Source organism: Populus nigra, chromosome 11, assembly GCF_951802175.1.
Source record: "Populus nigra chromosome 11, ddPopNigr1.1, whole genome shotgun sequence".
Lineage (NCBI taxonomy): Eukaryota > Viridiplantae > Streptophyta > Magnoliopsida > Malpighiales > Salicaceae > Populus > Populus nigra.
In genome coordinates this window covers 14,278,706-14,303,439 of record NC_084862.1, presented here as the reverse complement: position 1 = coordinate 14,303,439, position 24,734 = coordinate 14,278,706, and the positions used below count along the sequence as shown (strand labels likewise).

Below are 24,734 nucleotides of genomic sequence, written 5' to 3'. Positions count from 1 at the left end.
AATTCTATACAAAGTGAAACTCATTTCAGTTGTGAATCTAAGAAGACTATTAATGGGCATCCGTACATGTTAGGATCATTATTAATGATCACGATACAGATCCTGGGCTGATGAAGATGAAGGACCATCCCATGTTCTATCTGATGAACGCACGAGGGACTGAGTTTCGTCGATACTCAGGACTGAAGATTGATCAGAGTAGCCTTGGAAACTCTTAAACCTCAATGAATCGCCAAATGTACTTGGATCCACGACTAATTCCTGAACATCACCCTTTCCTTCAAGCATTCTTACCACGGCAGACATTGTAGGTCTAAGTGCGGGAGATTGGTTTGTGCATAGCAGTGCTATTTTAATCATCCTAGCTGCTTCTTTCTTCTTGAAGTCAGACCCTAATCTTGGATCAACAAGCTCCATTATGTCTCCATTTTGCAGTAAACTCAGCGCCTGAAATAAACCATAAGGCAAAAGTAAACAGACATGTAGCTGTTTTACTGTCTAATGTTCCAGAAGTCCGTTCTTGATTAAAAGATATAACTTTACTGTGCGAAATTTTTAGCAGTGAATTAATGTTAAGGTGGTTCGCAGAAGTATTCTGTCTTCTAAGATAGAATATAACCACTCGATTTTGGCTTTATTTAGAGAAGATGTCAGGCTTGAAGCAGCCTAACCTAGTCTGCTTTGGAGCTTAAGTTGCCTGCAAGGAGTAAATGGATATGACACAACTTACCCAATCTTGGAGGCATACGAAACTTTCATTATGTTGGAAGCTCATGTTGCTCATCCCAGCAACAATTTCCAGTGCGACAATACCAAAACTGTAAACATGTGCCTTGTAGGTCAAGCGACCATATAAAGCATATTCTGGTGCCATGTATCCCCTGCACAGAAAGAATAACACCACAACCTTAGCAAAAACAGTAAACAATGCTAAATTTGGAGCAACTCACTTGTAATAGTACTGACTCTGTCAGCAATTATACCCATCTATATCATAATTATTGTATTATAATTGTAATGTTTTGAATATAAAGAGATAGGAAAAGGCTATAGAGCCCTTGGTGGTTTAGAAGTGGGTATAATTAAATGAAGGGTATTGTAGTAATTGTATAAATACATAATATATATAAATAGAAAAAAAAAAAAAACAAGAGATCAGAAAATTTAGAGTAAAAACTGACGGGAGAGAGAAGGGAGAAAGAGGAAGAAGAAGAAGAAGAGAAAAGAGGGGAAAATAAGGGAAAAAAAAAAGAAAAGGAGTTGGAGGAAATAAGTTTAAAGGTAAGATTTAAGTTGTTAAATGTATAAATTTGTATTATTGAGCTTTTAATTTTGGTTTTGATAAATGTTAGGGTTTTGAAAATTTGTGTTTTGGGTTAATTGATGAATTAATTTGAATGTTATAGAGTTAATTGTTATGGGTATTTGATTATTTGGATGATTTTGAGAGATTGTAGATGAAAATGATGATTGAGTTATGAATTGTGTAAATGGTGAATGTTGAGTTAGAAATTTGGCAAGAACAGTGGGTAACCTGTGAGAATTCTGAGTTGGAGGTTGAAGATGACGAAAATTCAATTTGGTCCCTCAATTTTGGAAAATTACAGTTTAGTCCCCAAACTTTGGAAAATTTGCAGAATGGTCCCTGGAGCCTATTCCGAGATTCTGAACAGAATAACATATGAATTATGGACAGAATTACTGTATAGATAAGAGAATTTAACACTTTCAATTTGGTCCTCCAATTTGACAAAAATTACAATTTGATCCTAAAAATTTGGTAAAATTCCAGAATGGTCCCTGGAGTATAATGAGATGATCTGGACAGAAATGAGGATGAATTATGGACATAATTTCAGTATATTCATGGATTTATGATAAATTTTAGTTTGGTCCTCCAATTTGACAAAAGTTGCAATTTAACCCTTAAGAATATGATAAATTACAGATTAGTCCCTAGCTGTAATATTACTTTTTTCAGATTATTTTGATGAATAATTGAGGGTTATTTAGTGAATTATTACCAATTTTATTAATTGTTTTATTATGGATTAGATTTCGGGAAAACCGTTAAACGTTGGGTTTTTAGGAAAGATAACTAGTTAGTTCAAAAATATATAGGGTTATGGAATACACCCTTAGATAAGTGTATTAAATAGGTTATATATATTCTTTTGAGTCATTCTTAAATATGTCTCCTTTATATTCAGATAATCCTGATATTCTACCGGCGGGACGTCAGTAGGATTTTCTTCGATATCAGCTTTGAGTTTTGTTGCTTTTGAGTCAGGTGAGTGGATAATTTTCCATATGCATGAGAAATATTATAAATATTTGATTTGCTAATATGAATTGGATCATGCTTCTTGATAATATATATGTTAATTATTATCCTTGTTTTGATAAAGCATGATCAATTGTTGAATCTGAATTCTTGATATGAACCAGTATATATTTTGAATTGAATTCTGAATTGATAGCTCATCATTTGATTGATGTCATGAGTTGAGCCTTGAGATATGAATATGTCTGTTTGATTATGATTATGAACCTATGGTATGTCAGTCAGAATACCCATGCTAACAGGGTAGTGTTAGTCTTTGTGCACATCGTATCTGAACCCTAGTTGGTCGGGGGAGTCACCAACCTGTGTGGACTGATCATCCCACAGTACGGAGCCTCATGCTCATTGCATTTTGATTTTCTGACGAGTTTTACCATATGATCTTGTTATGGCCAATTTGAGAACACTTCCATAAGAACCTAAATCCATACTTGTATATATATTTCTCATTGCTGTATTACCTCGTGTGTGTATATTGAACGTTATCTACTCACTGAGTTGTTGAACTCACCATCTCATTATTTATCATTTTCAGGCTTATAGCTTGATAGCAGGTCATTTTGTTGGACCTTCAGAACCTGCTCTTTTGGTAGTAATTTGTACCTTCCTTTATGTCTAGTTAGTGCTCCAAAACTCTGAACTTTTATAAACTTTTGTATTAAGACAATTCAATTATATTATAAAGTTGATTTTGTTATTAATGCTGCGTTGAACTCTGATTGAGTTAGGATAAGTTTGTGTGTAAGTTTGGGTTCGCATAGGTATGGAACCTTGGAGGGGAACCTTGCCTATGTGCCGGTCATGGATCCGGGACTCGGGTCGTGACAAACGTGGTATCAGAGCTTTAGGTTAAAGAAACAATAATATAATTAATTTCATAATAAGTGGAGCATTAGGATCCGTATCGTCTTGTTTGTTGTTTTTGAAATTCCGAATTCTCATCAAGCATGTCTTCTTCCTTGTGATATATATGCTTTCCTATAATTCTGTGATAATGATCATGCTATTGTTCTAGCATGACTTGAGTGCTCTAATTTCTTAGAGGATATGCCGAGGAATAGACGAATAGCTGATACTATTAGAGTAGATGACAATAAAGATGATGTCCCTATTGTACAGTTTAGAAATGTAAGGTATAGGAGGTGGGGCAGTACATCTGCACCTCAACATATTCTTATTATTTGCTCTTTTGAAGCAAAAATATTATTTAATATGGGCGCAACTTATTTGTTTGTGTTCCTATATTTTTGTCATGAGGTTAGATAAGCAATCAATTATGTTAAGATCCTCCATTTCAGTTTCTACTCCCCTTGATGAATTAATATTAGTGAAGTATATGTATCTGGATTGTGAAATAGAGATTGGAGATAAGATCTTTATGAGAGACTTAAATGTCTTAGATATGGTTGATTTTGATGTGATTTTGGGAATGGATTGGTTGGCAAAGCATAGGGCTTCGGTAAATTGTTGAGGTAAGAAAATAATATTTGATCTAGATGAAGAAGTTGGGTTGGTATTTCAAGGAGATAAGATTGGGTCTCCATCAATTATGTTGTCGGCTATCTCAAGGAAAATGGCCAGAAAAGGGGTACAGTGCTACCTAACATATATAGTGGATGTAGAGAAAGAAGTTCCTCAATTAGACCAAGTCCTTATAGTTAGGGAGTTTATTGATGTCTTTCCCGATGACTTACCTGGATTGCCTCCGTATAGGGAAATTGAGTTTTGTATTGATTTGGTTCAGGGTACCGAACCAATATCAATGGCACCATATAGAATGGCGCCAGCAGAATTGAGGGAGCTAAAGGAGCAACTGCAAGATTTGTTGGATAAAAAGTTTATCCGACCAAGTGTGTCCCCTTGGGGAGCCCAGTGTTGTTTGTGAAGAAGAAAGATGGGTCATTGAGGTTGTGTATAGATTATAGGCAACTGAATCGGGTGACAGTTCGAAATAGATACCCACTCCCTCGCATAGATGATTTGTTTGACCAATTGCAGGGAGCTCAATTCTTTTCTAAGATCGATCTTCGATCTGGGTATCATCAGTTGAGGATAAGAGATGAGGACATTTCAAAAACAGCTTTCAGAACTCGGTATGGTCATTATGAGTTCTTAGTGATGTCTTTTGGGTTGACGAATGCACCAATAGCTTTTATGGATTTGATGAATAGAGTGTTTGACCAGTTTATTGATCGATTTGTGATAGTTTTTATTGATGATATTTTGGTGTATTCGAGGTCTAGGGAGGAGCATGAGCAGCACTTGAGAATGGTGCTTCAAACTTTGCGAGATCATCAGTTGTATGGCAAGTTCTCAAAGAGTGAGTTTTGGTTGGAGAGTGTAGCATTTCTTAGGCATGTAGTGTCAAGGAATGGGATTGAGGTTGATCCTCAAAAGATTGAGGCAGTTAAGCAGTGGCTTAGGCCTACTTCGGCGACAGAGATAAGAAGTTTCTTAGGGTTGGCCAGCTATTATCGGAGGTTTGTGGAGAACTTTTCTCGGATTTCTGCACCATTGACTAAGTTAACGTAGAAAAATGTTAAGTTTCAGTGGTCTGAAGCTTGTGAGAAAAGTTTCTTAGAGTTGAAAGAGAGATTGACTACAGCGCCTATTCTGGCAGTACCATCAGGTTCTGGTGGTTACACAGTGTATTGTGATGCTTCGAGAGTGGGGTTAGGATGTGTTCTAATGCAGCATGGCAAGGTTATTGCCTATGCTTCACGGCAGCTGAAGAAGCATGAACAGAACTATCCTACACATGATTTAGAGATGGCGGCTGTAATTTTTGCCTTGAAGATTTGTAGGCACTACTTGTATGGTGAAACTTGTGAGATCTTCCCAGATCACAAGAGTTTGAAATATATCTTTCAGCAGAGAGATCTAAACCTGAGGCAGAGGAGATGGATGGAACTGCTGAAGGATTATGATTGTACCATACATTACCACCCAGGTAAGGCAAATGTAGTTACCGATGCTTTGAGTAGAAAATCATCAGGGAGCTTAGCTCATATTCAGGAGGTACGAAGACCTCTGATTAGGGAGCTGCATGAGTTGGTGGATGAAGGAGTCAGATTTGATCTTAGTAAAGCTGGAGCAATGATTGCTCATTTTCAGGTTAAGTCAGATTTGTTTGATAAGATAAAAGCAGCTCAGAAGAAAGATGATTCACTACTCAGGATTAGAAATGAAGTTGAGCAGGGTAAAGCTGCAGGTTTTGTGATAGGTGATGATGATGTGCTAAGATATAGGGATAGACTTTGTGTACCTGATGTAGATGATCTGAGGAGAGAATTGATGGTAGAGGCACATCAGACAGTTTACACAATGCATCCAGGTTCCACCAAGATGTATAAAGACCTTAAGGTGTGTTATTGGTGGAATAGGATGAAGGCTGATGTAGCAGATTTTGTTTCTAGGTGTTTGACCTGTCAGAGGGTAAAGGGTGAACACCAGAAACCTCCTGGATTGTTGCAACCATTGTTGATTCCAGAATGGAAGTGGGAAAGGATCACAATGGACTTTGTGACAGGATTGCCTAGGAGTCAGGAGGGTTATGATTCAATATGGGTGATTGTTGACAGGTTGACAAAATCAGCCCATTTTCTGCCAGTTAAGATTACTTATGGATATGCAAAGTTGGCGGAATTGTTTATTAGTGAGATTGTACGGTTGCATGGAGTGCCAATTTCAATAGTGTCTGATAGAGGTCCACAGTTTACATCGCGGTTTTGGGTGAAATTCCAAGAAGCTATGGGTACTAAAGTTCAGTTGAGTACAGCTTTTCACCCTCAGACCGATGGTCAGTCTGAGAGGACTATTCAGATCTTGGAGGATATGTTAAGGGCTTGTGTCATGGATTTTGGAGTTGGTTGGAGTAAGTTCCTACCATTAGTGGAATTTGCTTACAACAATAGTTATCAGGCTAGCATAGAGATGGCACCTTATGAGGCTTTGTATGGTCGAAAGTGTAGATCACCGGTTTGTTGGTTTGAGGTTGGTGAGAAGAGGCTAATGGGACCGGAGTTGATTCAGATTACCTCAGAGAAGATAGAGGTAATTAGAAAGAAGCTTCAAACAGCTCAGAGTAGACAGAAAAGTTACGCGGATAGAAGAAGGCGTGACTTAGAGTTTTCAGTGGGTGATTGTGTGTTCTTAAAAGTATCACCGACAAAAGGAGTATTCAGGTTTGGGAAGAAAGGCAAGTTGAGTCCTCGATTCATTGGACCGTATGAGATTCTGGAGAGAGTTGGGGCGGTTGCTTATAGGTTAGCATTACCACCAAACTTGTCTGCTATTCATCCGGTATTTCATGTTTCAATGCTAAGGAAGTATATGTCAGATCCATCACATGTGTTAGAGGTTCATCCCATTGAATTGAGGGATGATATGGTTTATGAGGAGCAACCAGAAGCTATAGTCGACCGACAAGTGAGGAAGCTTAGGTCGAAGGATATAGCTTCCGTGAAAGTGAAATGGAAAGGTCATTCACGTGAGGAAGCGACCTGAGAGCTCGAGGATAAGATGCGTGAGGAGTATCCTCATCTTTTCGATAATCTCGGTAAGTATTCAATCTTTTTTTATTAAGTTTCGAGGACGAAACTTTTATAAGGTGGGGAGATTGTAATGTTTTGAATATAAAGAGATAGGAAAAGGCTATAGAGCCCTTGGTGGTTTAGAAGTGGGTATAATTAAATGAAGGGTATTGTAGTAATTGTATAAATACATAATATATATAAATAGAAAAAAAAAAAACAAGAGATCAGAAAATTTAGAGTAAAAACTGACGGGAGAGAGAAGGGAGAAAGAGGAAGAAGAAGAAGAAGAGAAAAGAGGGGAAAATAAGGGAAAAAAAAAAGAAAAGGAGTTGGAGGAAATAAGTTTAAAGGTAAGATTTAAGTTGTTAAATGTATAAATTTGTATTATTGAGCTTTTAATTTTGGTTTTGATAAATGTTAGGGTTTTGAAAATTTGTGTTTTGGGTTAATTGATGAATTAATTTGAATGTTATAGAGTTAATTGTTATGGGTATTTGATTATTTGGATGATTTTGAGAGATTGTAGATGAAAATGATGATTGAGTTATGAATTGTGTAAATGGTGAATGTTGAGTTAGAAATTTGGCAAGAACAGTGGGTAACCTGTGAGAATTCTGAGTTGGAGGTTGAAGATGACGAAAATTCAATTTGGTCCCTCAATTTTGGAAAATTACAGTTTAGTCCCCAAACTTTGGAAAATTTGCAGAATGGTCCCTGGAGCCTATTCCGAGATTCTGAACAGAATAACATATGAATTATGGACAGAATTACTGTATAGATAAGAGAATTTAACACTTTCAATTTGGTCCTCCAATTTGACAAAAATTACAATTTGATCCTAAAAATTTGGTAAAATTCCAGAATGGTCCCTGGAGTATAATGAGATGATCTGGACAGAAATGAGGATGAATTATGGACATAATTTCAGTATATTCATGGATTTATGATAAATTTTAGTTTGGTCCTCCAATTTGACAAAAGTTGCAATTTAACCCTTAAGAATATGATAAATTACAGATTAGTCCCTAGCTGTAATATTACTTTTTTCAGATTATTTTGATGAATAATTGAGGGTTATTTAGTGAATTATTACCAATTTTATTAATTGTTTTATTATGGATTAGATTTCGGGAAAACCGTTAAACGTTGGGTTTTTAGGAAAGATAACTAGTTAGTTCAAAAATATATAGGGTTATGGAATACACCCTTAGATAAGTGTATTAAATAGGTTATATATATTCTTTTGAGTCATTCTTAAATATGTCTCCTTTATATTCAGATAATCCTGATATTCTACCGGCGGGACGTCAGTAGGATTTTCTTCGATATCAGCTTTGAGTTTTGTTGCTTTTGAGTCAGGTGAGTGGATAATTTTCCATATGCATGAGAAATATTATAAATATTTGATTTGCTAATATGAATTGGATCATGCTTCTTGATAATATATATGTTAATTATTATCCTTGTTTTGATAAAGCATGATCAATTGTTGAATCTGAATTCTTGATATGAACCAGTATATATTTTGAATTGAATTCTGAATTGATAGCTCATCATTTGATTGATGTCATGAGTTGAGCCTTGAGATATGAATATGTCTGTTTGATTATGATTATGAACCTATGGTATGTCAGTCAGAATACCCATGCTAACAGGGTAGTGTTAGTCTTTGTGCACATCGTATCTGAACCCTAGTTGGTCGGGGGAGTCACCAACCTGTGTGGACTGATCATCCCACAGTACGGAGCCTCATGCTCATTGCATTTTGATTTTCTGACGAGTTTTACCATATGATCTTGTTATGGCCAATTTGAGAACACTTCCATAAGAACCTAAATCCATACTTGTATATATATTTCTCATTGCTGTATTACCTCGTGTGTGTATATTGAACGTTATCTACTCACTGAGTTGTTGAACTCACCATCTCATTATTTATCATTTTCAGGCTTATAGCTTGATAGCAGGTCATTTTGTTGGACCTTCAGAACCTGCTCTTTTGGTAGTAATTTGTACCTTCCTTTATGTCTAGTTAGTGCTCCAAAACTCTGAACTTTTATAAACTTTTGTATTAAGACAATTCAATTATATTATAAAGTTGATTTTGTTATTAATGCTGCGTTGAACTCTGATTGAGTTAGGATAAGTTTGTGTGTAAGTTTGGGTTCGCATAGGTATGGAACCTTGGAGGGGAACCTTGCCTATGTGCCGGTCATGGATCCGGGACTCGGGTCGTGACAATAATTGGTCCACAGGAGCAGTCACATATCAGTTTTGTTTAACCGAATGACTTGAAAAAGAATAGCTGCAGCACTTCTAAGACTATGTGAAAACGCTAGCTGGATAGGAAATGAGATACCAGAAACTCACATTGTTCCAGCAACTCTGGTGGAGATATGGGTGTTGTCCTCCTCGTCAAGCTTTGCCATGCCAAAATCAGATATTTTGGCATTCATGTTCCCGTCAAGGAGAACATTGGTAGTTTTTATGTCTCTATGAACAATTTTGAGTGTGGACTCCTCATGCAGGAAAGCTAGACCTTTTGCTATATCAACACAAATCTTCTGCCTTGTAGGCCAGTCTAGATTTAATTGGCCCTCCTTTTTGCCTGTAATCAGTATGCACAGCCCAACCAATCAAATTTTTTACCTTAATTCTTTCTATATGCCATTCAATGTCCTTTTGTTTCTTAAATCAATTTATAAAAGCTACTACTTCAAGCAAATGAGCATAGCCTACCGTACAAAACATGCGCAAGGCTATTGTTTTCCATGTATTCATAAACCAGTAGTAGTTGCTTCCCATTGATGCAACATCCATACAATCTAACAAGATTTGGGTGTTGCAAAGCAGAAATCATTGCCTATTTCGTTCACAAATTCACGATTTCCTTGCTTTGATTTTGCTGATAGCTGCTTAACTGCAATTATAGTACCATCTGATAGTACTCCCTGGAATGAGAATCATTTTAGAGAAATGAGGAAATCGATTCATTTAGTTCAATCTTCCATGGTATGGAATGGAAGGAAAAAGAAAGTAATCAATAAGTAGCTACATGAAAGACAAGGCTGTCATTACTTTGTAGACAACGCCAAAACCACCTTCTCCAAGTTTGTTTGCTGGATCAAAGTCATTTGTTGCAGCTTTGATTTGTTTGAAGGTAAAGATACCAGTTAGCAGATCTAGCCCAACAAGTTCTGCCCAAGGAACGAGGAGGATAAGTTGTGCCACACAAACGATTCATACGAAAAAAACTAACTTGTAAAAAACATGTCATTTGTATGACGATGAGAGACTAAAATGATACAGTTCAGATCTTAGATGTGCCAACTTCTCATCCCTAACAGCTTAACATGAGCCATATTCCAAGTTGAAAAGGACAAGCATGTGACAAAAAACCATTATATCATGAACAAACAATTTCACATAATCATCACGGTGGAAGGGAAGAAAACATGTGCTTTTTAACAATCATTGAGTACACACAATCTTGAGGTTGGGAATTCTCATTGTTGAAAGTATGTGGTATTAGGCACACTAGAATTCACAAATCAAACTAATGTTCATAACAGTACCTTGATCCCTTGAATTCCTTCCTCCCAGATAACCTTTCCACCAAAGCACGGATAGAAGTATGAAAATAAGGAACAACAGCGAAGCCACAGACCCAGCCACAATGGGCTTCTTCCTCTTGCCTTTCGTAGGAGGCTTGAATTCTATGTAGAAATAGGAACAGTAAAAGCAATTAATGTTAGATTGTAGAGTTATTCACTACCATGCCACTTCATTATATGCCAACATGCTCCATGTAGTATTGAATATTATATTAAAATTTACAATATAAGAGGTATGACTTACCAGGTTCTATATCAATGGCCGATATTAGTGGACCGTATATTCCAATTTTCGGTGACGTTGTTGTCCCTTTCCCAGCCCAATCGAAGGCGGATCTCTAAAGCTCTATCTGTAACTTTCTCTGTAGAATTATGAATGTATACCTTATCTACCCCTTGTGCTGCCTTTTCAATATCAAAATCCTTCAACACAATTCTGTCCTGCAAGAACAATTCTTCAGTCAATTCATTTCCAGTTAAATAAGGAATTAATATGTGATCTTTAATACCTGAATATAAACATCAAATATCCGTCTTCCAAGACTATAGAAGGATCTGTTGTCCCTCATTACTATTTCAGCAAAGTGAAGCTTCACATTGTAATTCCCATTAACAAGACAACGCACGTGGTATGTGAGAGACAAAGGAGTGAGGCGAGCTTTTGTGTACAGTTGAGAGTTGTTCATTCTTAGTATGGACATATTTTGTGCTATGTAGTCGTCTTCGGAAGGTTTAACATCCCAGACATGTCCTGTGGTACTTATTTGCCAAACCTCTCTTTTGGGTACATATTTTGTTGCACCTCCTGGCTCATCATCTGCTTCATACTTGGTATTTCCGACGGTGGTTTCTGATCCGCCACAATTTATGTGCACCCAGTATTGATCTATATAGAATTGTCAAAATGTTTATACTGTCATCAATATGAGCATTTAGAAAACAAGAAACAAATTTAACTTAATTTGGCACATCCAATCTAAGACTTGTATCTTAATCTAATTATGAAGAAAAATAATCAACTAACGATATACAAAAATTATTGGTCTTAATATTGGAGAGTTTTAACAATATCAGAACTCTTGCAAACTCTAATTCCTGTGAACATAAATACAAAACAAGAGGAGCACATGTATCATAAATTTGATGCAGAAGCATGAGTACCTTTTGAACAATAATCACTGAGGCACTCGACAGGCTTCCTGGACAGATTGGTGAGAGAGAACCATCAGCTTATCTTAAAAATGAAGTGAAAAGGAGAAGAAAATGAAAGATATCTGTCTTAAGAGTTTAATGAAGTAGAAGCTTACAAGTAGTTCCCTCCCCAAGAACTTTTGAACAAATTTCTGGCGAACCAGCTCAGAAGTTATTTATAAGTCATGAAGTGAAAGCATATAAACAACAAACTCAATTAAAGGAAAGACAAGCAAAAGGAAGTCAATCTTACAGTGTTTCTTTACAATTAGTTGGCGTAGGGATTTCAGTGAAATTGTTGTAAGAAAGATCAAATTCACTGCATGCAAAGATAGCTTCTTTCAACATTGAGACAACTTTGCACAGATTTTTAGAAATTTTATTACAAAGTTATTGATAGTAACTTGAAAGATATTGCAATTGGAAATAGTTTGATTATCCATACATATCTGTACTGAAATCAATAAATTATGGGAATGATTGTCTGTTTATCAGTTGCCCATCAGTATAGTTCTTCAAAAGCTAGGATTACTTTTATGGCAACAGACAGATTAATCCTACAAAATTATATAAATAATGGCCTAAATCTCTTTTTTTTAATGCTCTCACAGACAAGGGAAAACTGGAAGTACCAGTAAAAGTTGATCATTTCAGTCATTCGTATGACAAGGGAGAGAAGATGGACTAAGCATAATTCTCAATATAATATGTATGCATTAAAATTATGTTGATAAAGGTAAATACATTATGAAATTTCTAACGTAATTCATATAGAAATTAAGAAAAATAACTTACTAGCGAGTATTTCTGCTCTGGATCCAGGGCGGGATGGGCCCAGAAAGCATGTTCCTTGTAACATAACTATGCAATAATAAAAAATTATCATTCGGTTGAGCATCTAACCATGATTACTATAGCCAAATCCTGTCCCGACACTAGACAAAATTTTGAAGCTTAGATGATGGCTTGGGACAATAAGCTTATCATATGACTACTTATATGCTGTTTACAGCACAGTGGAGGCTGTTCATGCACCATAAGACACAGTAGCTAGCCATCCTCATGAATCTAGAATACTTACATTTTCTCCAAGCTTATTAGGTCATCATAATCTGTCGGAAGATCTCCTTTCAATCTGTTGAAACTGAGATCCCTGCAACCAAAACAAAAGGTGCATATTGTTCTTAATTCTACGTTATGGAAGTTCACAAAAAAGTACAAATAATAACTAAATTAGCAATCTAAGGTCGGCAGCTCTAAGTATGCGTGAAATTCACATTTCAATCTTGATGTAGATGAATGAAAAATTAAGCATAAGAGATAATGAAGATTACAAAACTTTCAGTTGTTTCATTTCAGTCAAGTATCTGGGAAAAGATCCTGACAAGTTGCAGTTGCTTAACATCCTGCAGCATACATTTCATTCATGTAAGCTAATACTGCATTTTAAATATCCTGATATGAGAGCATCAACAGAGAGAATAACTCACAAATAGGTCATGTTTTGCATAGATTCTAGGTTTGGAAACTCTGAACCATCTCCAAGTAAGTTACTGATTCTTCTGGAAAACATCAACCGCAAATAAATGTGAGACTTTCATGTTTTTATAGTTGATGATTTTTCATTAACTATGACCCAGGAACACAACTTACAACTGAGTTAGACTGTTCAAGAGAGAAATGCTTAAAGGAATAGGCCCTGAGAAACCACCGGCCTGGATCTCTCTGTTAATGTAAGATAAAAACGTCGATTAAGGTTCTGCTTCTAGAGCTGCAGTGATAAGATTGAATATTTGTGGTGGAAAAGAAGCACATACAATATATCAAGCTGTTTCCAGCTTTGAATAAAATCCGGTATTCTTCCAATGAAGTTATTACTGCTAAGCCTACTGCACTTACCCAACACAAAGACAGTCAAGAATTTAGAGACTCAAGAGATGCTTCTCTGGTATCAAATTCTATATCCAATAACATAACATAACTATACAAGTTATAAGAACCTACAGATCCTTTAATTTCATCAAATTAGAGAGAGCCAGGGGTAGCTCTCCAGTGAAATTGTTGGCACTAAGATTGCTGCAATAACAAATGAGAGAAAAATTTAATGTCAGCTTTCTTTAATGGTATTCGCCACATGAAATTTAGCATTCAATAACCAGATATGTATCTCCAAGATAAAAGACTGAACAAACTGACATATTCTCCAGGTTAACCAAGTTTCCAAGCTCAGGGGGAACTATTCCAGAAAACATATTATTTTGAATGTTCCTGCATGAATGTGAACCGTCAGTATTGGAATTGTCTAAACATTTGAACAGCTCTAGGATAAAAAAGAACGATAGAATGACAAATACGAAACGCATACAAGTATCTAAGTGTGATTATCTTTCCCAGATAGCTAGGAATTGGTCCAGTTAAGCGGTTAACAGCAATAGACCTGCAGCGTATGCAACCTATTAATTAATACAGCAAGAGTAAGCAATTCATTGGCTAGAAAATTAAGAAAATGAAGTGTTTTCTTACAATATTTCCAGCTTTGTATTAGCCCATTCCGGTGGTATGTTACCACTCAGGTAGTTCGCCCACAGATCGCTGCAACGTATATAGAATCTCTAATTGAATTGAATCATATGTTCAAAATTCATAATTGCTAAAATTTAAAAACACTACTTACAGATTCGTAAGGTAAGGTAGTTTCACAATAGATTTTGGGAGACTGCCAGCAAGATCCTGCCCTTTGAGAAATCTGCTTCACAAGAACAATTGGACCCATCAATTCCTCATTAAAAAGTAGATATATAGCTGCAGGTGTGATGGATTCAAGTGAAAGTGGAAAGCATCGATTTCCTTCCATGGTCACTATTGCAATAACATTGTTGAGGCTTTAATTATCAAATATCACTGCTTTGTTACCTCCAAAGAGGATATAATAACCATGCTCCATCATCTGGCCTACACTCTATAGATTTTCATCCAATCCGGGAACAAGCAGTACCTCTTTTATATATCTTTTTCCATGCTGAGTTTCCACAACCAATGTGCCTTTTCCAGTTGCTTGCACAAGATCTCTTGAGCCCATCTTTACTTTGCAGGTCACTGATCTATCAATGTTGATTAGTTTAGATTCTTTAGAGGTCATGTAGTTGCTGCAAGCACTATCCACAAACCATACCTTTCTCTCTTGCAGACTTGCAGAGTGGCAAGCATAGAACATTGTTCCAGTGGATACTCTCTCTTCTTTTGCATAATTTGCTAGTTGTTTGTGACTGTGACTTTCACAGTCTTTTGCAATGTGACCAAACCGATTGCATCTTCCACATCTTGGTTTTCCTTTGTGTCTGCACAAGCCAAAATGTTGCTTTTGGCAGAGTTGACACAGTGTCTTTACACTCGCTTGACTACTTCCCCAAGCAGTGTTGTTCCAGTTAGAATTGTTGTAGGTGTTTAAGTTTCTGTTTGGAAATGAATTTGATCCCTTCCTGTCTTGTGATTGCCATCTTTGAGAAGGTCTACCATGAAAACCCTTGTGTGGGTTGTAGGCTTGATTGTTTCCAACCTTTAAGCTGCTAAAGGCTTTCTCTGTTCCTGTTAGCTTATCCCTATCATCATGTAGGTCCTCCCTCTTATCATAGACTTTAACAGAAGCAATGACTTCTTCTGCTCTCAGAACATCAAGATCTCGTGTCTCCTCAATGATTGACACAATAGACTTATATCTTCTGCTTAGACTCGTTAGCAGTTTCTGCACAATTCTGTTTTCTGGTACATCTTCTCCTAATGATTTCAGGTTATTCACCGTTGCAAAGAATTTAGCTAGATATCCATCTAGGCTTTCATTTTCTGACATTCTCAAGTATTCAAAGTCAGCTCTCACAGCTTGAAGTTTTACAGCTCTAACCTTTTTGTCTCCTCTGAATTCTCTGCTCAAGATGTCCCAAGCTCCCTTTGCAGTCTTCTCATTTCTTATGCGTGGGAAAAGGTCATCTGTTAATGCTCCTTGTATTAGTCTTAATGCCTTTGCATTCTTGATTTTATCTTCTCTGGATGTAGTGGATGTTAGCAATGTAGTTTGCTCAGCTTCACTCTCTTCATCGCCTGATCCAATTGCAACCTCAGGTGATTGATGAGATTGTATTCCAGCTTCTATTACGTCCCATAGATCGAATGCTATGAGGATTATCTCCATCTTTACAGCCCAAAAATCATAGTTTGTGCCATTGAACTGTGGAGTTCTTAAATCTCCTCCATTAGAGCTTGATCCTACCATTTTTGAGTAATTAACAGTTTAATCAATCTGTTTTTCACAGCTTACGCCCCTCTTAGGAATCAGTTTGTGAGCTCTGATACCATGTTTGTTTTCTTGACAGTATTTAGAAGAGAATTGTATTCTTGTTTTGCAGAGAAGATTGAGAAGAATTTCATATATTTCATTAATACAGCAACTCTGTTTTTATACACGTTACATGTAACTAATTCTAGTATTTTAGGAATCAAAATCATCTCATCCATCCATTAATGGAGGGCTATGATTCTTACATATGTAAGAAACGGTTGTAACAGAATTTAACAGAAAAAACTGACTATAACTACCATAACTGTTTTAACTGAATTTCTTCCATTCCTTCATTCTTCTCGCTACAGCCTGCTGTGTCTTCTTCTCTGCCATCAAAACAAGTAATCAGCTTACTTTTCAACAAGTACTTGTGTGTTTTCCTTATTGTCTTCTTTTCAGGATTTTTCATGTGTTCAATAAACCCCGTGTTAATATCAGAAACTCACATTGTTCCAGCAACTCTGGTGTCGATGTGGGTGTTGTCCTCGTCATCAAGCTTGGCCATTCCAAAATCAGATATCTTGGCGTTCATGTCCTTGTCAAGAAGGATATTGGTACCTTTTATGTCTCTATGAACAATTTTGAGTGTCGACTCCTCATGCAGGAAAACCAGACCTTTCGCTATACTTACACATATCCTCTGCCTTGTACGCCAGTCTAGCTTCGTTGCCTTGATTTCCTTTGTCCCTGTAATCATCATGCATAACCCAACCCATCAGTTTCTTCTTCACTAATTCTATCTATATGCCATTCAAAGAACTTGTTTTCTTTCTCATTACTTTACATAAGATACTATGGGGAAGTGATCAGAGGCCTACCGAACAAAACATGCGCAAGGCTATTGTTTTCCATGTATTCATATACCAGCAACAATTGCTTCCCCTCAATGCAACATCCATACAATCTAACAAGATTTGGGTGTTGCAAAGCAGAAATCATGCCTATTTCGTTCACAAACTCACGATTCCCCTGTTTTGATTTCGCTGAAAGCTGCTTAACCGCAATCCGAGTGCCATCTGATAGTACTCCCTGTAAGGAGAATAATTTTAGACAGAAATAAGTTCACTTAGGCCATTCCTTGATGCTTCGATAAGAAAAAAGAAATAATATAGTAGACAAGTAGCTAGATGAAAACAAAAATCTGTACTATACCTTGTACACGCAGCCAAAACCACCTTCTCCAAGTTTGTTTGCTGGATCAAAGTCATTCGTTGCCGCTTTGATTTGTCTGAAGGTGAAGATACCAGTTAGCAGATCTAACCCAACAAGTTCTGCCCAAGGAAAAAAGAGGATATTTATATATTAGTTCTTCTGCATGAATGATTCTTCAAAGGAAGAACACAGATAGTTTTTGCAGTCCAATAAGTAAACACAATTGAGATTGCCAATTCCCATTGAAAAAACCATTGTTAGAGAGTAATATAAAACCATTCCTTTCGCTTCGCCAAGCAGCTTCAACCTTTGAATTGAGATAATTCTTTGACAAATGTACGCATTCATGGATCGACATACAGCAAATAAGATGCAGAAAATTGCTTATTGCCATGTTATTTTAGTGACTGGATTCCTCACTAGAATTTGCAAAATCAAATAAATGTATCAGCTGTACCTCGATCCCTCGATTTCCTTCCTCCCAAATGACCTTTCCACCAAAGAGTGGATAGAAATATGAGAATGAGGAATAATGGCAAAACCACAACTCCAGCGACAATGAATCTCTTCCTCCTGCCTTTATCAGGTGGCTTGAAGTCTAGGCAGAAATAGAATTGCAGCAAGAACAAGTATTGTCAGATCACAGTACTAATTATTCCTTCATTACCATGTCATTCTATTATATGTCAACCTACCAGATTCCACATCAATGGCTGATATTAGAGGACCATATATTCCTTTTTTGGGAGACGTTGTGGTTCCTTTCCCAGCCCAATGAAGGCGGATCTCTAAAGCTCCATTGGTTACAGGTGCTGTATAATTATGAATGTATACCTTATCCACCCCTCCCGCTTCCTTCACTATATCAAAATCCTTCAGCACAACAATGTCCTGCGAGAACAATTCTTCAATTAAGCTGTCACCTATTGCATAAGGAATGAATCTATCATCTTTTAATTAATAGATACCTGAATATAAACATCAAATATCCGTCTTCCTAGACTGTAGTAGGATCTGTTATCCCTGATTACTATCTCTGCAAAGTGCAGCTTGATTTTGTAATTCCCATTTACCAGACAGGGAACGTGGTATGTGAGAGACAAAGGAGTGAGGCGTGCATTTGTGTACAATACAGAGTTGTCCATTCTGAGCATGGACTTGTTTTGTGCTATGTAGTTATCCAAGGAAGCAGGAACATCCCAGATATGTCCTGTGGTACTTGTTTGCCAATCCTCTCTTTTGGACGCATATTTTGCTGCACCTCCTGGCTCATTATCTGCTTCGTAGATGGTGTTTCCAATGGTGGCTTCTGGTCCCCCACAATTTATGTGCACTGAATATCGCTCTATTCATAGAAATAAAAATGGTCATGGCCACCGATATGATTAAACAAATTATAACACAAGAAATGTTAGGATCAGACCGTACGCTAAATCGGAGCAAACAGAACAGAAACTATTAAGATTTTGTGATGCAGGAGCATCCTTTTCCTCCTAGAGTGGAAATCGTGGTGGGACCCACGATGTAAATGCCCACATAATAGGACCTTTATATTTATTATCTAGTGGTCGGATGCATGATGGGGTAGCCACACGCAAAAGGACCATTGAGTTTATGACTGAGATGCTATGATCCAACGAATATAGAAATAAATATATAGTCTAGGCTGACAGGTTGTTCCTGCATCATTTTTCTGTCTACTTCCAGGTGAAACGTAAAAGCGGATAGCTTTACAAATTTAAGAGTACCTTCAGAACAAGCACTCAGGCACTCAACAGGTTTCCTGGAAAGATTGGCCAGATAGAATCATCAGCTTATTTAAAAGAAATGACAGAGAAGAAGAAAATAAAATGATCTATGTTTTAGATATTTATCAAAGTAGAAGCTTACGAATAGTTCCCTCCCCAAGTACTTTTGAACAGATTTCTGGCAAGACAGGAAGAGTTAAGTTTTGTAGGTTATGAAGTGAACGGTGATGTAAAAAGAAGCAGACTTTCAAAATCAAAGGCAAGGCAAGGAAAATGAAATCAATCTTACAGTGTTTCTCTACATTTTGCTTCCGAAGTACAATTGTTGTAAGAAAGATCGATTTCGCTGCACACAAAGATAGCTTCCTTAAACATTCAGCCAGTATTTCTGATTTTTTTAGAAAATTGCATGCACATGTTAGCTTTTGGTTTCTATCTCAATGCAGAAGAGATGAATAGACAGAAGAGATGAAGACAGTTGGGATATAAAGAACATGTCCTCACCTCACGTCTTTTCTGATTTTAACAGATAAAAATTCAATCCAAAACTATACAAATTTATTTTTATATCTTCATCTTCGTTACTGTAACAAAACACATTTTTGTCCCTACTGTATTTGTCCTTTCTTTTCTAGGACAATAACTAAATGAAACCTTAGAGATAGTTTGATCATTCATGCACGCTGTACTGAAAACTATCTGGAAACTTCTCATCAGTATAGCTCTTCAAAGACTAGGACATATTATTAAACCTACAGACACGCATCTGTTATAGGATAAGGGAAACCTGAAGTTGATGATTAAGTTTTTGGGTTGAAATTGTTCCGATAAAGGCGAACTGAAGTTGATCATTTCTGTCTTTCAGGGGAGAGTTAATGGATAAAATATTCAATAATTCTAATTGAGTAAAAAGAAAATATATTACAAACAAAAATCTCAAAAATCATAATTTATATACAGAAATTAAGAAAAAACTAACATACTAGCGAGTATCTCTTTTCTCGATCCAATCTGGGATGGGCCCTGTAAGCATGTTCCTTGTAAGATACCTATGCAGAAAGTAAAAATTGTCATTTGGTTGAACATTTGTCCAAGGCTATCATTGTAAAAGACTGTCTAGAGGACAAGTTTATCATCATAATTGCTGTACTCTACCATGAGAATAACTTGAAAAAGATTGAGCTATCGGATCAGCTCTGGTAAACATTTTTATTAAAAAAAATTAATTTTGTTCCATTCTTTCCACAAGATATTGACCCGATCAGGTTTGGACTGGGTTTGGCCAGGTTGAATAGGTTTGACAGTTCAATGTCTTGTATGGTTCAACTAGAATCTTGGCCCTGGTCATGCTCCGAGTCCTGGATTTTCTTGGACTAGTTGTCTGACTGGTTTAGGTTTAATAATTATGCTTTCATATGGCAAACATTAATTACAGAAGGTAATATAATATAGTATACTTACATTTTCTCCAAGCTTTTTAGGCCATCATAATTTGTTGGAAGTGAACCATTTAATCTGTTGAAACTGAGATCCCTGTTTTCGAAAAGAAGAGGAAAAAAAAGGGTAAAGACCATGGTTCATAATGCATTTTGAAAGTTATTTACAAATAATAATGTAGCTGCAATCTAAAGACAGCAGCTCTAAGTATCCATGAGATTCACACTTCAATCTTCATGTAGATGAATGACAGAATGGATGATATACAAGGGACAGAGTAAATTACAAAATTTTCAGCTGTGTCATTCTGGTCAAATATATAGGAAAATTTCCTGACAAGTTGCAGTTGCTCAACATCCTGCAATATACATTAATTTCATATGAGCTAAATATATACTGTGTTGTAAATTAAATTGATCCTGATTTGAGAGTATCAGCTGCAAGAATAACTCACAGATACTTAATGCCTGCTATAGATTCTAGGTTGGGAAACTCTGAACCATCTCCAAGTAAGTTACTTATTTTTCTGCTCAATATTAGCCGACATATAAATGTGAGATGTTCAGGATTAAAGTTGTAACGGAGACCATAAATTTAAAACAAATATCTTACAGATCAGTTAGATTAGTCAAGAGAGATACGCTTGAAGGAATGGGTCCAGTGAAACCACCAGCTTGGATCTCTCTGTTAATACAAAATTAAAGGGGGATTAGGGTTCTGCTTCAGTGATGAGATTCGGAGCTTGTGGTAGAAACTAGCACGTACAATATATCAAGTTGTTTCCAGCTCTGAATAAAATCAGGTATTCCTCCAGTGAAGTTATTGCTGCTAAGCCTTCTGCTTTCGCCGAACGGAAAACACAGAATCAAGAAACTTTAAGAGTAAAGAGATGCATCTGTAATATCAAATGCTGCAACTAATGAGTATGATACACAATAACCATGTGAAATGAGAACCTACAGTTCCTTCAATCCGGTAAGATTAGTGAGAGCCTGGGGTAACTCTCCAGTGAGATAATTGGCACTGAGAGTTCTGCAATCACAAAAGGAGAAAAACACTTAGCATTCAATAATCAGTTAGGACTTAATTTCTAATACAAAAGCTTGAATGAACTGACAGATTCTCCAGGTTAACCAAGCCTCCAAGCTCAGGGGGGACAGTTCCAGAAAACATATTGTTCTGAACGTTCCTGCATAAATGCCATCTCTCAGGATTACTCCTGACTAGACAATTGAACAGATTTAAATAAAATAAAAAAGACAAGAAATTGACTAGTAGAAAAATGCATACAAGGATCTAAGTGTGGTAATCCTTCCCAGAGAGCTAGGAATTTTTCCTGTCAAGTTATTCACGCCGATAGACTTGTTGTTTATACAATCTATTAATTATGAGTAAGCAATTCCTTGGCTAGAAAACATGAAAGCAGTATTTTCTTACAATATTTCCAGCTTGGTATTAGCCCATCAGATGGTATATATATTGCCACTCAGGTAGTTGGCCCAGAGATCTCTGCAGAGCAGATAGAGTTCTAATAAAATCGAATCATACGATGCAAATTCACGGTGCTCAATCTGTAGAAATGTAGTAATTTGAAGCACTGCTTACAGATGTTTAAGGTGTGGAAGTTTCTCGATAGCCTTTGGGAGAGTACCGTCAAGATCTTGCCTTTTGAGATATCTGCATTGCAAGAACACATGGACCCATCAATTCCTCAATACAAGGTAAGAAGTCAAAACTTTCAACCATTGCAAATCAACAATCATATGTCAAGAAAATACAAGACATAACTCATCATTACTTAATGAAATAGAAAACCAAATTTTTTACTTGTGCTAAAAAATTTATATTATTCTCTGACACACATCTAAAGTGAAATCCTCAAGATTTGACATCCATACAATTTTATACTTAATTTTTATCGAATAAAATAATAAGAGTGATAAGACTCAAACTCATCATTACTTGGTCAATAAAACTATGTTGTTATATCAAATAATCATTTTAGTTCAAAAATTTAAGTTATTAAATAAAATTTCAAAATAAAATTTATATTATTTTCTGACAAACTCAGCTTTTCTTCAAACTCTTAAGCCTAAACTTCTGACAATTGCTAAATTTTCTTTGCTGGAGATCCTTTCTTTGCTATTCACGACATTTTCAGCATGATTAAGTTTTCCTTGAGATCCTTATCATACTTGTTTTTAGATAATTTTACTGCTAATGAATTTATCCGAATTTCTTGATATAAAATTCAACTATCGAAATGGGGTTTCTGAAGAGACTTTATACACCACAACTAGTCCTCCATTCCCTGAACTGGCCCCATCAGAATCCTTCAGACCTCAAATTAAAATTGAAAATAAAAGCATGGAGTGGTAAGTGAAGAGATATACATGGCACTAACGCGGCACACACCCCCAGGAAATGAGCAGTTGCAAACAACTTTATTGTCAGCATCTGGCTTTGGAGGTAAAATTGTATCATTGCACAGTTTCATATTGCGATTCCAGCCTTTTTTGCCCAGTTGTGTTGCTACTTCAAGTAGAGCTTCCACTGCATAAATCAAAATTAAATCTCAACTTCTAATTCTGGGATGATTAGTTGCAGGTGGCTTCTACAATGCCTTGCCAAGAAATGTTTGCAAAAAACACAGAATTCTGTAAAAAAATCAATGCATGATGCCATTACTAGTTACAGAATCCGGCAATACAATCAAATTTGATGACTGCATTATCGAAGAGTATGACGCAGTGAGGATTTTGCAGATAAAAAAACTCCTGCTAGAAGAAGGCATTACAAGTGTATGTCTTCCTCTAAACATTAAAGAATCTGCTCATCTGAACCAAATTAAAAATATATATATTACCTTCATCAGGAGCAAGGCTCCCAACTTGGGCCTCCAAGTTAATTGCTCCCATGCAAAACATTAGTAACATAAGCATAAGTAGGCTGCCTGGAGAGAGCTTTATGCATCTTTATATTTGACCTTTCAGGATGATGTGGGGTCTTTCTTACCTTGTATATATATATATAAGCCCACACTTCAAGAATACCATTGTCTGTCCTAGACCACTTGTGCCTTTCCATTTTTTTTCTTATATCTTATTAAAAAAATTGAATTTTTTTTTAAATTAATATGTTTTTAGTATATTTAAATCATTTTAATATGCTAATATCAAAATTATTTTTCTAAAAAATAAAAAAAAATATTATTTTAATACATTTATAAATAAAAAATATTTAAAATACAATCACTCCTCCATCATTCTTAAGTCAATGGAAAGATTGGTAGGTCAAAAAAATAATAATAAATATCATTGGGAATTGGAGAGGAAGTATCCGACAATAATTCTTTGAATCCACAAAACCATCAAAGAGACTTATTGTATATAAAGATTTCATATTCCATGCAGCCTCCCTCGTTGTTTCTTAAAAAGATGGTATATCAGCGTTTTATTATATATTATTTAATTATTATCACGTGATAATAAAAACAATAACAAAAAAACCAAAAATATATTTAGTTGACAAGTAAAAATAAATTTGTTTTCTTATATAATTTTATAATAAATTCACTACTATAAAATTGATAGATATAAATAAAAATATTGAGAGAATATTTTTATTGGTAAATTTTTTTTATTACCAACAGACTTACAGACAAACAAAAAATTACCAATGAAAGATTTACAGACGGAACATTTTCGTCGGTGATCTCGTTAGTAAATTAATTACTAACAGAATGATAGTTCAAATACCGATAGAAAAATCTGTCGGTAAATGTAAAGATTGTGGTAGTGATTTTTGTATTTTCAAAAAAAAATTAAAAAAATAACATATATTTAGACATAATATTTTTTATTTTTTATTTTTAAAATATCTTTCTAAAATATATTTATTAATCCAATTGTATTGAATAATCTCTCAAAATGAAATACCTTAAAAGAATATCATTTCAAAGTTGGATTCCTACCGGTCTCTCCTGGGTGGCTCTATGAGATTCCATGTGTTTTCCTATGCTTTTAATATGATGAAAATTTAGCACATGTTGGTTTTCTAGTCCTCCACAATATTTGACCAAAATATTAAAAGACCTAGCTCTAATATTTCAAATGTAAAAAAATAAAATAGAAATTTATATGTATTTTTTATATTGCAATAGAAAAAGGGAGTTTTTATAATTAAGCTATTCTATTACAAGGAGTCTGAGTATAAAAGAAAAACTAAAAATAATTACAAGAAAATTATATTAAATAAAATATATTCTCTTTGAAAGAACATATATTTCATAACACTTAGAGCATTCTCAATCATTTTGTCCCTGCTATAAAACAAATGGTTGCCTAGATCGGTTTTCCTCCACCACTTGAATATAACAGT

General features: G+C 35.7%; 2 protein-coding genes across 2 annotated transcripts in view; both read right to left on the bottom strand.

The window, feature by feature from the left end:
* Positions 1-21,812, bottom strand: part of LOC133668487 (probable LRR receptor-like serine/threonine-protein kinase At1g07650) — a 57,120-nt gene extending 35,308 nt beyond the window's left edge. Inside the window, exons 1-2 of the mRNA XM_062088365.1 lie at positions 21,792-21,812; positions 21,645-21,716 (exon numbers count right to left, since the gene is read on the bottom strand). The gene's annotated coding sequence lies outside the window, so the exon portion shown is untranslated. The remainder of the gene's footprint in view (positions 1-21,644; positions 21,717-21,791) is intronic.
* On the bottom strand, positions 54-21,537 carry LOC133668488 (probable LRR receptor-like serine/threonine-protein kinase At1g07650). The gene is made up of 16 exons (XM_062088366.1): positions 21,472-21,537; positions 21,315-21,386; positions 21,120-21,191; positions 20,967-21,038; positions 20,809-20,880; positions 20,379-20,450; positions 19,207-19,263; positions 18,918-18,952; positions 18,138-18,514; positions 17,865-18,060; positions 17,624-17,767; positions 17,170-17,291; positions 16,836-17,046; positions 9,250-9,487; positions 731-881; positions 54-447 (listed from the first exon to the last, which is right to left on the bottom strand). The coding sequence occupies exons 1-16, from the start codon at positions 21,525-21,527 to the stop codon at positions 82-84; spliced, it is 2,313 nt and encodes a 770-aa protein (XP_061944350.1). The 5' UTR covers positions 21,528-21,537; the 3' UTR covers positions 54-81.
* Positions 21,813-24,734: the final 2,922 nt, after the last annotated feature.

What these genes read in the sequence shown, in the direction of transcription:
- LOC133668488 (XM_062088366.1), bottom strand. Translation starts at nt 21,527, where the DNA reads ATGTTTTCTGGAACTGTCCCCCCTGAGCTTGGAGGCTTGGTTAACCTG. An exon ending in CCTGAGTGCTTGTTCTGAAG is followed by an intron (nt 18,515 to 18,917) that starts GTACTCTTAAAT and finishes TTCTATGAATAG; the next exon opens with AGCGATATTCAGTGCACATA. An exon ending in ACCAGAGTTGCTGGAACAAT is followed by an intron (nt 882 to 9,249) that starts GTGAGTTTCTGG and finishes CTTTCTGTGCAG; the next exon opens with GGGATACATGGCACCAGAAT.